The 17,305-nt window shown below is 32.1% G+C and overlaps 2 protein-coding genes across 2 annotated transcripts; one reads left to right on the forward strand and one right to left on the reverse strand.

Moving 5' to 3' along the window:
* Positions 1–63: 63 nt before the first annotated feature.
* On the forward strand, positions 64–3,432 carry LOC128166156 (5-demethoxyubiquinone hydroxylase, mitochondrial-like). The gene is made up of 7 exons (XM_052831138.1): positions 64–217; positions 406–696; positions 1,053–1,167; positions 1,356–1,440; positions 1,787–1,841; positions 2,551–2,619; positions 3,178–3,432. The coding sequence occupies exons 2-7, from the start codon at positions 511–513 to the stop codon at positions 3,253–3,255; spliced, it is 588 nt and encodes a 195-aa protein (XP_052687098.1). The 5' UTR covers positions 64–217; positions 406–510; the 3' UTR covers positions 3,256–3,432.
* Positions 3,433–4,566: 1,134 nt separating this feature from the next.
* On the reverse strand, positions 4,567–16,176 carry LOC128166805 (ethanolamine-phosphate cytidylyltransferase-like). The gene is made up of 15 exons (XM_052832190.1): positions 16,048–16,176; positions 15,610–15,652; positions 15,424–15,469; positions 14,626–14,711; positions 14,171–14,246; positions 13,644–13,710; positions 13,221–13,268; positions 12,915–12,996; positions 7,641–7,781; positions 7,394–7,468; positions 7,100–7,177; positions 6,697–6,762; positions 6,427–6,492; positions 6,231–6,319; positions 4,567–5,959 (listed from the first exon to the last, which is right to left on the reverse strand). The coding sequence occupies exons 1-15, from the start codon at positions 16,137–16,139 to the stop codon at positions 5,875–5,877; spliced, it is 1,140 nt and encodes a 379-aa protein (XP_052688150.1). The 5' UTR covers positions 16,140–16,176; the 3' UTR covers positions 4,567–5,874.
* Between the last annotated feature and the right edge of the window lie 1,129 nt (positions 16,177–17,305).

Consider the following 17,305-nt stretch of genomic DNA (forward strand, 5'->3'; position numbering starts at 1 on the left):
TAAATGTAAATTAACAATATAGTCAAATACCGAATCTTTTTAGGTTTAACATATTCTGTGCGGACCTGCATACTTTCGGTTTTGTGACACAAGACCGAAAGTAGTATATAAGTTGTGTGCGTGACAGAAGACGCGTTTCAAGTTTGGCACTGCCTGTGACCTGTAGTTCACTGAAAAAGCATGGATAAATAATCTGGAAGGTGACATGTCATCTAATGTAAGCATAAAATAATGTATATTTGTCGCAATACTTCGAATTTACACGCGATATGGTCAAAATGTCATCGAGAAAATTCGGAAGATTTTTTTCTATCGTTGCATAAGATTCTTAATCATAAAGAGATGCAGGTTAACATCATTATAAATATATGAAAAGTGTTGATGATTATTTTTTTTTGCTTACAGGTAACAGATAAATGAACCTGTCATAAACCATTTCTGATTGACAGTTTGAGTTTCATAACGCAGAAAACGTGTTTTGTAACTTTAAAGAAATCTGAATATTACGAAATGTCTTTCCCTCTAATATGTCAAATGAGCATAAGGCGCATCAGCCAGCGAGCAAAAGATGAAAAAACAAGAAAACTATTGAGTCGCATAATTAGGGTTGATCAAGCTGGAGAACTGGGAGCTGATAGAATTTATGCTGGACAAATTGCAGTGTTGGGCAATACTCCTGTAGGACCCATTATACAGGTATGTTATTGTAGAAGTTAGAACTAGGGGAAGTGTCAATCAAAACTAGCCCCTAATCTATTTTCGATCACCCGAGGCTGAATCGAAACCTTCAGTTTGCTTTTCTTAATGACTTATCCATATTATTTTGGCAATTAACTGCCAATATTGGCAATACTATTTTTCCATTGAATTAGACTTGTATATACTTGGTAGAGGACCTTTAATGGATTTTGAAGTTAAAATATCAAAGCTCAAGGGTTAAACTACAGTAGACATTGAAAGAAAGATACTCAATATTCCCTTCATGCAGTGTTATGTAGTAAAAGTTTATGTATTTTGAATCAGTACAAGTATCGCCACATTTTTTTTAAAAGGAAATGAAAGAGCAAGAACAAGAACATCTTGAGACGTTTAACAAGCTGATTGTAGAGAAGAGAGTGAGGCCCACAGCATTACTACCACTTTGGAACATCGCTGGATTTGCTTTAGGTACAAATATTTAGGAGGTCTTTGTTGCATGACATTGGATTTATTACAAGTATGTCTGTATGTAGATTAGTTCTCTGAAGATTGATTAAATGTTTCATAGAAGCAGGTACAGTTATGCTTACAGGCATTTATTACATGTATGTCTATAAATAGATTAACTAACTGGAGATTGATTTGATATTTTGTAGGAGCAGGTACAGCTTTGCTTGGGAAGGAAGGAGCTATGGCCTGTACAGTGGCAGTGGAGTCCGTCATTGGGGAACATTATAACAGGTACCAGTCAAATCTTACATTGTCCATTATAAAAATAGACATAAATAGTCAACTACTCACCCAAATACCTCCTATTTGAATTTTGATAATTAAACCTGCAAATGGGTAACTTTCTGTTTAGAATTGTCAAATACAAGGGTATTCATTGGGTGTTTTTTCACTTGTGGATTAACTTTGTTCTGCTTGTCACATAGAAGTAATTTTATAATGTATTGTACCTTTGCATGCACAGGTATGTGTAGAGGAGGAAAAGTTATAAGCATGTATTTTTTTATTAGGTTAGGTACTTTCTTTGCTCACTGTAATTGTGGTTTATGGTTTATATTTTTCCAATTTTATTTTACAGTCAAATTCGGGACCTGATGGAAGATGACCCTGAAAAACACAAAGAACTTATAAAAGTAAGTTAGAGTAAAGACTTTTGATGCAATCTGAAATTTTTATTAGAAAAGGATGGCAAAGATTCTTTGTAATATTGTTTGAGGATTTTGAGGTTTTTATTGATGCTCTATACAACAACTTTAGTTTAAAGCCCATTTCTTCAAATTTTCTGACATTTTTTATGCAGTTATTGAAAACAAAAATCTAAATTAAATAGTTCATATTGTAACTACCATATACTGTAAACCTACTTTTATTCGCGACAACTTTATTTCACGATTCACTTCTTATAAAGTGGTTCGCGATGACTTCTTTTCGTGACCAAGCCTTATCTTGTCCCGTGTTGTTATAAAAACCATACGTTCGCGGCGAGAAGTATTCGCGACGACGAGGCTCTCGCAAACCTCGCGGAAATTACTTGCACGCGAATAAAAGTTGGTTTACAGTACATATCATAAACTGAAAACAAAGTTTTATTAATCAAATTTTGCTTTGAATGACTAGTGGAAAGCTAAACTGTTACAATTCTCGATGACAAAATCCTAGTTAGAGCAGAGGTTGCATGCTCATGAATCTCTTGATATATTGTTCACTCACATATAATACTTGGTTTATTGTCTGTATAAAAAGTATATCATAAAAAAAGTTACATGACAATTACTGGACCTTTAATCTTTATATTCATGGTCTATTTAAAAATATATCTAGCTTTTACTTCCTAAATTACAGAAATTGAGCAAGTTTCGAGATGATGAGCTACATCACCACGATACTGGGTTAGAACATGATGCAGAAAAGGTGAGTTGCCTATTGAGCTACAAAAAGAAATTGTGAAGATATTTTCCATCTTAAGTGAGCTATCCATTACTTGTTGAACCACAAATTTGTGGAAATCATTGTTAAGTGACCCACAAAATCAAATACAGTACTCATCAAAGAAAGGAGTGGGACAATCCTTGTTGGAAGGATATTTTTTCTCCCATTGGCTCAGCATTGCTCACAGTTTACCATAAGACTGCTTGTAGGTAGAAGACTTGCAGTTTTCTATGATTAATGTCAAGGTCATGGCAGACCTTTGTGTAAAATCCTTGTCAAGACCGAATTTTCCTTCCTGTGCTCTAACTATCAGTCTTTGATAAAGAATATGCAGTGATCTTGAACAAATTGCTAGGTCAGAGGTTATGGTCAAGCAAAGTACCCCAAAACTGTGTGCTTTTTTTTTTTTACCATAATGTCCTCCATTAAAGGTAGACCCTTTGAGATGGTCACCATCTCAATGATATCTAGTTTAGAAATGGTACTGAACTGCATTTTGAATTAAATGTTTTAAATCATTCTTTATGTTTCATCTTTCAGGCACCCTTGTATGATGCTCTTTCACAAGTGATCAAGGTTGGGTGCATAGGAGCAATCTGGTTATCAGAGAGAATATAAATCCATTATCTGCAATGTTTTGGACATACATGTATATTATGTGTGTTTATCTTCATTATATGAGTGGATGCTACTGTAACATGTGACAAATGGGACTATTTCATAGAGATGCAAGTAGCAACATTAGTATCTTGAAGTGATACGTGTATTATAAGAAATAAATCATATGCAAATTTTCTTTGTCTCCAATTTCTAAAGAAGGATATGAAGGATATTTTTCACAAAAGTTTACATGTGGGCATTGGCTTCGATTTGCAAATTTTGCAAATTAATCATAGCTTGGAATTTAGCACTTCAAATGTTTTAACGAATTACTGTATTCAGGGTTATTTTTGCCTTCTTCACCAGCAAATGGTTTCACCCTGTTTTGAATTTGCCCAGACATAGTGGTGTTTAAAGAGAATAAATCTGAGATACTGGCATTCGCCCAGTCTAAAATTCGCCCGCTGACAACAAGGGCGAAAGGAGCAAAATAAAATGGCGTGAATATTTCCCAGTACACAGTAATACATGACTGTATTTAAGGCATTTGTGTTACAAAGTAGCAGCTAGGACTGCATTTCTTATTGTTAGTGATTTAGAGCATATCTGAATCACTGGATGATTGTTCAAACTTTCACCATCTGAAACATTGTACATTTTCCTATTCAAAGGGTACATGCAATTAAATATTGCACGATGAGACATTGATGTTAAAGTATGTTTTGACTCTCATGTAAAGTACTGAAACCCAGCTTCTAAATATTCTCATATTAATATACATCTTTTTCCTTATCAGCTTATGATTACAACTTTGCTGCAACATATTATCTGCTATAAAAGTGTAACATTTTTACCTCCATTGAAAGAGGGGGTACCAGGTATTAACCATAATTTGAACACCCCTTCCTCTTTCAATCTTTTATGAGTGGTGAGGAGTAAAATTATTGATAAGCTTAGCCGGCCCTAGTGCTCACAAGCACTTGCCAAGATACCCTATCCGTATTATGTTAATTTTTGTGAGAGTTGACTTCGCTGAATAGATCCCTGATTCGACCGCTCTCAAAATAAAACTTTACTTTGACCTGATAATTTGCAATTTCTCCCTTCTTAATTAACTGCACAAATTTGTATACATGTACCTGGTACATGCATTAGCTTGTTGCAAATACATGCACATATATAAATACACATAAATTGTGTAACAACTTGACACAAGGTTTCTATGTCTTACAAGACCACTTCCATTGTCACATACTACCATAACTGATTGCACTTTAGCCCTACATGTTCATTATGAAAATTTCTTACATATATTATACGAAAACAAAGTTGCTTATTACCCAAAATTTATTTCAGTATTATGCAAGGATTGTCAAAATACATTTACCCAATGGAATGATCGAATGTTGTCAAAATAAGTGAAGATAAATGAGACAATACACTTTCTTTGAAGATAATATTAAATATTACTTTGTGACGCTATTTAATTTGACTTCATGTGTAAATGAGCTCGATAAACAGACATTTTAAAGCCATAGCAATAATGCTTTTCCAAGAATGCTGGAAATTAAGGTAAAGCAAATACACATAAGGAAAATGCAATAAAAACTTTTCCCACCATAAGATACACATGCTAATGTACTTGAAAGAATCCGGATTTCACGGAGACATTGAAACAACATGTATTTAAACGCAAAAAAAAAATAATAATTTACAAATATATATAGTATGATATCACAAGCTCTCCTGTCAAGCAGAATAAAAATTTTACACAGCAGCACACAAGTATAAGAAATTTGATAAAAATGTTAAATAAAAATAACATAATCCTGTAAAACACACATAGATAAATACTAATATTTACTATAACATATAATTGCACTGCCATATCTTTGCTAACTATAATATTTCTCTTAGAGAATGCAAATAAATATGACTCGAAATTACATGTATATGAAATATCAACAGAAAAGAACAGTCTGAGATTATTACAGCAAGGATGTTTGTTCTCAGGCTATTATAGTATTCTTTCTAAAATCTGAATTCAAGTAGAAACTTTCTCACAGAGAGAAAACAAAGGAAATCATATAATAAACTTACTTCAATATGAAGTTGTGTTCTTATTTGTTAAGTAAAACCTAACAATAAGTGTTTATACTATATAAACAAGAGCAATAAATAAGAACATTGATCACAGAGTAGGAAATAAAAACTGAGTTTGGTTTTCAAAATAGTGAAATAAAATGAAAAGCTGCTAAGTCATACATGTACATGTGGTTTCTTTTGTTTGATCAGCATTATTTGAGTTCATCTTCATAATAAATGGGATGAACCAATAGCAGCATATAACCACCAAACAGAGCTGGTTTATATGCATCAATATTCTACACTTACTGATCGATGTCTGGTGTCAAAAAGCTTGAGACATCTAAACTAGTAAACAAAACAAAATCAAACTGTCTTACAATATACCATGCCTTAACATTAATACCAGTATACAATACATGTATCTATTTGAAAAGTTCTAAGTACAGAAAAGGACCCCATTTATTTAGTAAAATGTTAGGTCTGCCGTCTCTAATCTACATATTAAATTCAGTCAAGAAAATAGTCTTGAGCACTTTTTCTTTATGGCTTTTATCCACTGTTTTCTCTTTCCAACATGGCAAGAATCTTCAGTTCTTTGTCCTGCTTCTTTTTGTTGCGGGACTCGTATGTTAACCTGTATGATATCAATCAGTACGATTAGATTTAAACCATTTTTATGCAAACGTATCAAAGTTAAGCAATGGAGATAACAAGCTGTCGTGAGTAGCATCCCTGCATTGATACTAATCAAATGACACAAGATGTTTTATTGATAGAAATAGAAGATCTTCTATTTCATAGCAGCAATTTTCAACAAATAATAACTTGGTACACGTATTATCAAAATCAGTTTCTATGCTGTAAAATGAGCCTAAATGGGTGTTTTATGATCAACAATTTCGTACCTATGAGAAATGATTCTCTCTATGATCATCTGTGTTGTCAGTTCACATCCACTGTCCAACAGCTTGAATTTGTTTCTCTTTTTTGGCTCCTAAATAAAGATGAAAAACCCCTCAAAAATGGTAATAACAGGTTGGCACTACAACCACCACTGTCAGTAGAATTAGAAATATGAAATACAATGTACAATGTACATACAGCATAAGGATCAGCACCGTCAACATCGGGCATGATGGGAGTTTGTCCATGGCAGACGACATCAACCTGTATATAATACCTGTCACTTTAATTTAAGGGCAAAAAAGCACAACTGGATTCTATTTTTCAATCTATTTTTTCAGTCAGACTAAAATGTACCAATTACAATTAATAAATGAGCTATATTCTTCTTTCAGAAACATTTTCTCTTTCATATATTCATGTGGCAAAAAAACATTCTTTGAAAATGGAATATCTGTGAAAAGTCACCTTAAAGTGGTCCATGAGATCAGCTGTCACTGCATAAGGAGCCCCAATAACAACCTCTGACACATACTGTAAATAGAACATGTTAGTCCAGATATGCAAGCAGAGGTTTAACTGAATATTTCTCACAAATCCCACACCTTTTATTTGTAAGAAATTGGAACTACTGTAAACCAATTTTTATTCGCGGCGACTTTATTTCGCAATCAACTGCCGATAAACTCGTTCACGACGACTAATGTTCGCGACCAAGCCTTATCCAGACCTGTATTGTTATAAAAACTACAGACAAAGGATTGGTTTGCGGCGAGAAATATTCGTGACAACAAGGCTCTCGCTAACCTTGCGAGAATTTCTCGCACACGAATAAAAGTTGGTTTACAGTATACTGTGTACTTAGACTCACCCTACAAGCTAACACACTTAGCGTTCTTTCATGCAAGTTCATGATTGGGTAGTTCGAGCCTTTGTATCTGTTTACAGCCTTTGAGAGAAGAAAACAGTACCAGGTAATAAATTTACATGCAAAACTGTATACTGTCAAAATTATTATTCAACCATTAATCAATATATTTAGGCATTTTATTCCTCAAAATCAAACAGTTTTTGAGGTTTACTTTAATTATAAGGTTGCCAAATGATATTAAATTAATATCAAGTATCAACTGTCACAGTTATAAATTGAAAGAATGTTACTTACAGGGTCTGTATGTAGTCCAACTATCACAAAGTCCCCCTCTGCTTTGGCCTTTTCTAGAAAATCTAAATGTCCTAGATGTATACAATGAGTTAAGGTTGCAACGTACATTGATTTCTTTAATTTATCAACTTCATGAACTTCTGATTACCGGTAATATAAATTGATTGTCTTTATCCCAAAATCCCAAAATATAATGATTTCACAAAAGTCTTCAGTTTTAAATAAACCCATTCATTAATAAAAGGATATGGAAGAGATCATAAGCCCCTGCCACATAGACAATTTTGTCGCCAGGTTTGGGTTCCTTTCCGGAGGAGAACTGGATGATCTTGTTGGAGGTTGGGAGGAATTGTGACACACCAGTCCAGGGACTCGAGGCAGTGCTACCCTGAGAAGGGAAAACCAATAATGTAAATAAATCAACATCATGATATCAGATCACATTATCTCATTTTCTAACTTTTTGTACCCAGGGGAGTCATATTTTGTTTTATAGTACATTTGTACCTCTGCTATTCTTTTCTATGTAAAATTACAATGAATGAACATAATACCCTATCTAACTGTGAAATAGTTATTGAGTTAACTGCCCATTGTGAATGGTCATCATAACTATTCAATGGTGGCATTCTATTTTCCTTCTGAATCTTTTTAAACTCGGAACACCACTGGGGTAATCCAAGTTTTTACATTAAATAACTCGATCTGATTAAATAAGATACATGACTTGTATTATGTGAATTATTACAAGCATTATAACAAATGCACACAGAAGATCAATGAAAGATGCCAAAACTTTAATCATCAAGCAAAACAAAATTAAGTACTTGTACTGGGGGTATCTTAAGAAGCAATTAACATACTATGCATATAATCTGGGATGTACATGTATGTCTGTCCCTGATATAATTGATCTACATTTTTGGGAGTATACCACAGGTGGTCACAAAGTTTTTCACTTTTTTATATCTACCACAATAGCTATACAATAAAATACACAAGGGAGGAATGAAAACTCAAAAAAAAAAAATTGCTAACTCCCGATTTCGATTACCACATATTAATTTTTCTCGGATGTTAAACCTTGCACTCTTAGGTTTCAATATATCAGTAAAGGACCATAGTTTTTAGAAATACCTGCAAAATTTAAACATCAGCAACAATTTTAGAAGTTTTTACGCGCTCCAGTGACACTTTCTTCGATCATCTGTTGTGCTCTCATTGGCCAATTTAATGTTGCATGATCAAGATAACATGTATACAAACTCTTATTTTAGAGGGATATTCAAATGATATTAAAACTTGCTTTGATGCAAGAAATACAGTCACATCCTACTGAATGTCCCAGGTCTTCTTAAAATGGTTCTACATAGATATGAAAATTAACACATATATACTCACAATGTTATAAGAACTTCTTCACTCATCGTTTGAATATCCCTCTAAAATACGAGTTATCTTGATCAACAAAATTAACCAATGAGAGTGCATGAATAAATTTGGCAAGCGACAGCTGATTGAAGAAAGTGTCATATCTCTTCTCCGCTTGGTCCAATCTGGCTCATACTCACTCTATTGTTAAAAGGTGTGCAGTGACCTTGAATGACATTTGTAGGTCAGACCATGTGCAAATCCTTTTTTTCAGAGCATATATACTTTCTTCTTAGCCCTAGTTGGCTCATACTTCACATAAACAGAGCTTTTGAATAAAGGGTGTGTAGGGACCTTAAACCAATTTTTAAGGTCATATGTGAAGGTCATAACAAAATAATGTTGTGTATGAAAAATCCTTGTCCAGAGAATATCTTCTCTCCCTTTGCCTAATCTGTCTCATACTTCTCCCACATACTTCACCCACATGGTGCCTTTGATCAAAGGGTATGCAGTGACCTTGATTGATATTTATAGGTCAAGTGTCACGTGTGATCTTTGGAAAAACAATTGGTGCTTTTAACAAGTAGAGGCACAAGTGCTCGAGTACAGTGTCTTTCTAACGATGGTCTAACTGGATCACTTAAAAGAAAACAATATATTTGACTGCAAGGGATTGAACAGAGATTTACAAAGTTGTCATGCAAGGCTTTCGTGATAGTATGGGAAGTAAATCTGGCGAATGTAGAAGTTGCCTATCCCGTTAATATATCCCTTATGCTTATGGTTATTTCTTTTAAATGTTCAATGAGCTGTATTTTAAGTAATTATTATCCACAGAATTCATGACGATACCTGGTTTTGTTGCATGAATGCTTTCATATATTAGTGACTTTCTCACGCCTGTTACAGGTCCCTACAAACACTATAAATAAAACATTCCTTGCTTTCTCTAGGTTATATCTTCTTTCCTATTTGATAGCATTGTTAATTATGTTCCGATTCTGGCTAGTCCACGTTTTTCAAGTTGTATTTATGCCGTAGCGTGTATATTAACCATTGTTTTATTTGATTACAATGTAAATATGCAAGGGGCACAACTCAAGATAGATAGCGCCACCGCATCACAGAGTTTTCGTAATGAGATCTGCCAAGGGTTTATGGGGAGTAGAGTGGACCAAAATCCTTGGCTAGCGAAGATGAAAAATCCTTTGGAGCATATATATCCTCTCCACTATCCAGCCCTTTTCAGCGAATACTTTTCTTAAACAGAGCTTTTTGGTTAATGGCGGATTTCATTATAATCAGTTTTTAGACCGTAGATTATTTCCCATTTGCTTGATCTTGTGCAGATTGGTCAAAATTGCTTGTATGTAAGGAGTTATGAGATTGATTTAGTTCTTTAGCAGCTGGAACATTTCTAAGTTAAAGGTCAAGGTCAAAGTAAAATTCTCTGAAATTATTTTTATCCTACTGTCCATTATTGAAGCAGGGCCTTTTGAGATGCATAATCACCATCTCAATGTTGTCTAGTTTAATGTCATGAACTCCGTTTTACCGTAATTAATTTATTCAGGAGAGGTACAAAATATTCAGACTGGGCCAACCTCTACCACCCCTCCAAAAAAAAGTAAAAAGCAAAAGAAACAAACTATCAAATGCATAAAATGCATACAAAGTAGAATATCAAATTAAGTATCTTTAAAAATCAAATTTCTACATGAATACACAAGCATATACAACTCAGTTATGAAACTACCATACAAGCACATATGTATATATACAATTTGAAACTTTATGAGATGACAATTTTTAATTTTCAATATTGCTAGCAAGAAAATGTATTCAATTTAAAACCTTGCTGAAGCTTAAAAATTAATAAACAATGCATTAATTAGGGAAGGAAACCAACACAAGATATTGATCTCCTGATGGATTTTCTAACTTGAACAACCTGATCAATAAAAATTTGAACAGAAAAAAAAATGTGAAACAATGCTGTCCCTGGTAATTGGGCTATCATATTCATTTCCATATATAAATCCACATGTGTACATAGTACATGTCTGTATCAACCTATTATTTTGAATAAAATGAGCGTGCAAGTTATATGAAATGAAGGATAGTTGTGCACCATCTGGTTTTAAACTACTGTGAAATCATTGTTTGCAGTGGTTAAAAATGTTCATTTAATTCATGGATACATTTTACCTACGGATTTAAACTTAAATTTAGCATCCATTATTTACACTGAAGTTATTATTTTAATTGGGTAGGTTATTGATAAAAATTCTAGCCACATAAAACAATGATTGTTTTTTACTACACATGTACATAAGCCCCACAAATTAATATGATTCAAACAAAGTAGAAGTATTTGCACAAAACCAGTGCTTTCTCTCATTAAGGAAAGACAAGGGGGTTCAGCTCAGTTCTCAATGACCACAGACATGCCTATTAATGGGTATTGTATTAAAGATAAGTAACTACCCCCCTTCCCCAAAGAAAAAAAAATATAAAAAGATTCGGCTTTTAAGATACATGTATTAAAATTGCGGAAACATTTAAATGCAGCATCAATGTGTATATACTCATATATTTATGTATGGTAATTTTTGAAAGTTGCACTGATTTCATACATGTGTATTATGAAAGTTAAAAGGCATTAAAAAATAAAATAGTCAACGTTACCATTCCCTAAAAGACAATATATAAGAAAATAAAGCATTATTATAAAAAATACATGTACATGTAGTAATTACCCTCCCTTTCTTTACATTGTATTATCAAATACCTGTTAAATTATAATTAAAACAAACTTACAGTAAAATTAACTCACTTATAGCAAAGGCCTAGGGATCTGTAGATTAACTTTACTTTATTTGTTGTGTTTATCAAGTTTATAATAAAATTGTTAAATAGATATAGGGATTAAGGAAACTTTAATATTCTTAACATTTCAGAGACAAAAATTTATTAAATTGGTTATATCTATTTGTTATAATGATACCATTTTATTTAAATTAGCAAACATGTATTGTTTTTATTAATATTTTGTTGTATGAATATGCTGTCTATAATTTACACATTTTGGTTTTGCGCAGGAGAGGTCACATTTCATACTTTATTTGATCCTACATCCAATATCGAATGACTTCACTACAAGACCTCCCCTTTAGTCTGTTTTTATTTTCTTAATTGTCAAAAATAAATGACAATATTCACACTATATAAAATGTGCCTGTTTGGGAGGGTAACTGTTGAAATTGACACCCCGAGACATCGGTTGACAATGGTTTTCGAGGGGTGTCAATTTCAACAGTTACCCTCCCAAACAGACACTATTTATTTTATTATACTGAATGTCTTAATTTTAAAGAAAATTTTACTGCTTTTTTACACAAATGAAGTGAATTCTAAGGCGAACCGTACACACATAAAATACGTGCATGTAACAATTCGTTGTGTTACCCATTGCCAAGTGCGTTGCTAACGCTGAGGGTAATAGAACGGATTGGGATTACCAACTGATCAGATTTCAGTATTTAACATGAAAGTATAATAAAAACAGTTGTTATGTGTTGACAGTAGTCCTGGTAGATCACCAGTAGTACATAAAAGGGAGTTGTTAAGAATGTTGCTAAGGCTCCAACAATATTTTGCTAAACATCAGCAATTTTTTCTACATCCATGTTTGCACTAAAAAAGTTTTCCAGTATTTTATATAGCTATAGCTATTATATTCTTATTGAAATAAATTGTTTTTTTTTCTCTAAATAGAATAAAGAAATGTTTTTTAAGTTTATATATATGTCCATGCATGATGGGTGAAATTCAAAAACTTTTTACTGAGACAATTCAGTATTTTTTTTCACATGATTGACATAATTTTTTTTGGCTCTAGCAAAGCTGGCGCTGATGTGGTTCATATAAAATGCTTTAATACTTGTATAAAATATCTAAATATTTTTTTGGTACAAAAGAATATGTTCTTTAACATGTGCATTAGCAAAGCAAATTACACATATACATGTATAACAAAATCTTCTTTCCATATACAATTCCATAGATGATATTTTAACAAGAAAGTACTCATACTGTCCATTGGGAAAACCAAACTGAACATACATAAGCCGAGAGGTTTACTTACTGATCCAATGTCTCCGGCTTGGTTCTTGTCCACAGCCTTCTCTTCGTCTCTTTCATGGTGTGATTTGGTCACCAGTAACATCCTACAGTAGTCCATTGAAAACTTTATACGTGATTCGTATTTTTGATGATGTCAAATTGCGAGAATCACGCAAAATTTGGGATATATGGCATGTATAAACATTATTGTATGACAATCTAATCAGTTTCAATCATTAGATAAAAATATCTATTCTAATATTAAATTTACAGTAACTAAGATTTTAAAATCTTTTCCCATATCAAAAATTTCTCATAAAGAATGTACCTTCCTACAAGATCAGTAGTTGATACTCCTGCTGTTCTCTTGCATTCTCTACAAAAGTTAGAAACAATAATGAAAATATTGTAAACTTTTTATTAAATAGCGTTTTACATTCTACACAATTGAAGGAGCCCCATTGAAGTTTATATTTTTGGTAAAACTGGATCAATATGAAATATAATCTAAAAAGAAAATCCTTTTTTTTTTTTTTTATATGAAACTACATCTATACTAGGGAAGCTATAATTAATTCTGATTGATCTGATTTGACAGCCGAAAACACTTTTGATTTCCTATATGCTTAAAAAAGAAATTTTGTAAGGAAGTATTTCTTGCTAGCCATCTGTTATCAACACGCCCATAAACAATCAATAGAAGGTGTGGACATTTTTCAATTTCACGTAAGAAAGATAAATGAAGACATACTTGTACTTTCCTGCTGCTTTGACCAGATGGTAAGTATCGGTTCCATCAGCTGTCACTGTGATGTCATCTAAAACAAAACAGATGTTGAAAGTCTGTATGACAAGAATCATTATCCCCCATTGCATCTGATCATTTTAAGATATTTTCATTTCAGTAAAGAATCATTTGTATATTGTAGTTTGCACTTGCCTTTCTGAAAACATTAGACCAATTTCTAAACAATACCATTTGGATGAAAGTACATTTTAATATTAAAAAGACTTTCACTGGTTTAGTAAAATTTGTCAATATTTGACCAAAAAATATGTTTTGATAAATTTTGGAGAGGTTAAAAAATGTAAAAACCCCAGTGGGATTTGAACTCAAGTAAGACTTACAAATTTGTAGTCAATGCTTTTATACATTGTGCTATAATCAATGTTAGCTATCAATTTAAGGAAAGAAAAAATTTAAAGAATTATTCTTGATTTATCAATTATTTCAAAAGCACCACATAAAACTATTACATGAGTAAACAATCAACATACCTCCATGAACACAGAAATCACAGTTATATTTTTCAAGTGTTTCTAATGTAGTGACATAAGGTGCGTCCTCTACAACCTGTCAACATAGTTCAATTTAGTTTATTTTTCATATTTAGGAGAAATCATGATTTCTGCAAAGGATGAACTGGATATCAAAATAAGAACTGATGAATAATAAATAAGCATAAATATGCTCAAAAAGAAGTAAAACATTGTAACTAATTGAAGTTTTATTTTAAATATTTGCAAGACTCTTGAGTTTAGAAGCTCTACACGTGATGGATAATTCTTTAAGGTCTAGTTCTAGCTGTAACATATGCAAGATAATTAGACAACAAAAGAGTTTGTCAATATCCTACCCAACAATAAAATATGCTGGGTCTCAATAATATTGATCTTAATGATAAAAATTATCATAATTAGGACAAACAGTCTCCATAATTTTGGATATATACCTCATCTACCCACTTTATGGCTCGAACCATCTTGTATCTTTCTTGTTCATTGTAAACTGGGGGACCCTTGTGCTTGGATATTTCCTCTGTGAATCAAATACACATAATTTAATATATATATGGATTAATAATGAACAGCACAACAATCATCAAACATTCACAAACTTCCATTGCCACTGTATTGTCATATTTTTGTTGTTGTTTTGCATTAACTCTTTTACATGTATGACGTTAAAACATTTAAAGCATTTTTCATCTTAACTTTTGCATAAATATTGATTATAATAACTCCTTATACATTTATAGTGAATTTGTATGAAATCTTATAACGAATCGTTATAAAATAGTAAGCTGAAAGTATTTCACACTATTGTAGCTTATAAAATCAATAATAACACCATATACAAATCATAATACTAACATAACATTTTCATACATTTTTTTTTTTTTAAGATTTATAATTAATTAATACACTGTGTTATTTTTTTAATTTGAATTTTAAGATATGCATCGTATGAAGTGTTCAATGAAATTTGTAAGTGAAAAAATTTGGTATATGGATGATAAAATATGTTAAAGGTTTGCCAGCAGGGGGTTAAAATTACTTTGTTATAGCTGTAAATTCATTTAATATAGTCAGTATGTACCGCAACTTTCTAAAGGTTTATATAAGAATTTTGCTGTGACATGAATAAGAATTTGTTATAGCCATAATTCGCTATATCAGAGTTCATTTTATTCGAGTTTCGTAGTAATAAAATTTTATATATAAAAGTTTTTAATACATGTAATACATACCATCTGAATGCACTCCAACTATCAGATAATCTCCCATTTGCTTCGCCTAAATTATACAGTTAATAAAAGAATATACATGATAATATAACATCGTAATGTATTATATGTTAAATTTCATTACTGAGAGAGAGAGAGAGAGAGAGAGAGAGAGAGAGAGAGAGAGAGAGAGAGAGATGTATACATTACCTGTCTAATGGCATTTGCATGGCCAAAGTGAACCATATCAAAACTGTAAAAAAAATAACGGGGGGTTACAAAATATAGTGAAACAAAATATATCTTTATTAATATTTACCGGTGAATATTTCCTGCCTACTGTCATCTGTCGAGTAACACACAATCATGTATGAAACACAAAAATCGATAAACTAAATTCGAAGGATATTCAATTCAAATAACAAAGATGCATCGAATCAGATTAAAGATCATTGCAAGAAATCAATTTTCATCATGCTCTTGTGTACATTCTGTATTGCACAAAAATATAATTTCAAAAACAATTTTTATAACCGAGTAACTGAGTAAGGTACACGGTAACTGCACAATCAATTTGAGAAAACGTGCAAAAGTGTAATCAGATAGGAAAAACAAATAAATTTTTCAATTCAATGCAGTCACACTCACCATCCATCGACCCACACTCTAACTTGCTTCTGCTTCTTTTCGCTAGCCATCTCTGCTGAACTTTGAACATCCGATACACGCTTCGTAGCCATGCTTGATTGGTTCCCTTTATCAGGCGATATTTTTTGACGAGAACCAGTTTATACACACTGATTCATGCGCGGATCTACATGTATGGGGAGGGGGCTCTGAAATGGATGTACATTTGTATATACTGATTTTGAACCTCAAATACCAGTGAACTGGTCTTGAGCGAATAAAGAATTGAAAAACCCCCACCCTCTGCAAAATTTAAAACGTACTAAATTCACATTGAAACTTTTCTGCATCCGCACAATGACTTGAGAACAACGCGGGTTTAAGAATGTATTGAATCACTGCATATGTTTTGCTTTTGAAAAAATAAACAATTTATTTTTATATATATAAAATATTCATGCATGTACGTTTACCATATAACATTTTGTAATTTTTGTTTTTAGCACGTAACAAACTAACGTGTATTTGTTTATCAATTGCTACCCCAAAATAAATCAATAGGCCTATTTGAAAACTGATATCAAGTTTTTTTTTTCATTCTTGCCATCAAATATCCCCGATGATTTAATTATAGATATATGATACATATTTCTAAACATCATCATTTATGCATAGACCCTTCACTGTAACAAGAACTGAATTCCAAGGTATTAATTTCAATATCCTTGTTGTTATTCATATAGTTTATGAAATATCGTTTTTCAAAAATCAACAAAACAAACACAGAGTCTTGATTTTAAAGATGTAAAATGTACTTTCCTCATAACTTTCAACAGAAAAAAAATGTTAGCTGAAAATTCTTTACGTGAGCTGTGGAAATCGTGTATTCACATTGCGCGTTTAATATTATTCATTTATTCAGTAATGTTTTACCAGTATAATATATATGTGATCGAATTTAAATGATCGTAACAAATGAAAAAAAAATTCACATGAAATTCAACACAATAATGACACCATTTTAAAAATTCATAGATCATCTTTTGCTAAATAATGTTTGTTTGCAATTTGCAGTAACAGGCGCCGTAGGTTGTAGATTCAATATATTCGAAATAATACTAGCAGTCAAAATGATTTATTAAATAAAATAAAAATGCAGTGATCTTTTTCAAGAATGATATATTTACATATTGGCGAAAATATAATATTCAAAATGTGGCCTAATGCTAATTTTTAAACATTTAATGTTCTGTTTTCAAGCCGTATATGATCGTGTGGA

Source organism: Crassostrea angulata, chromosome 10 (assembly GCF_025612915.1).
Source record: "Crassostrea angulata isolate pt1a10 chromosome 10, ASM2561291v2, whole genome shotgun sequence".
Taxonomy (NCBI): domain Eukaryota; kingdom Metazoa; phylum Mollusca; class Bivalvia; order Ostreida; family Ostreidae; genus Magallana; species Magallana angulata.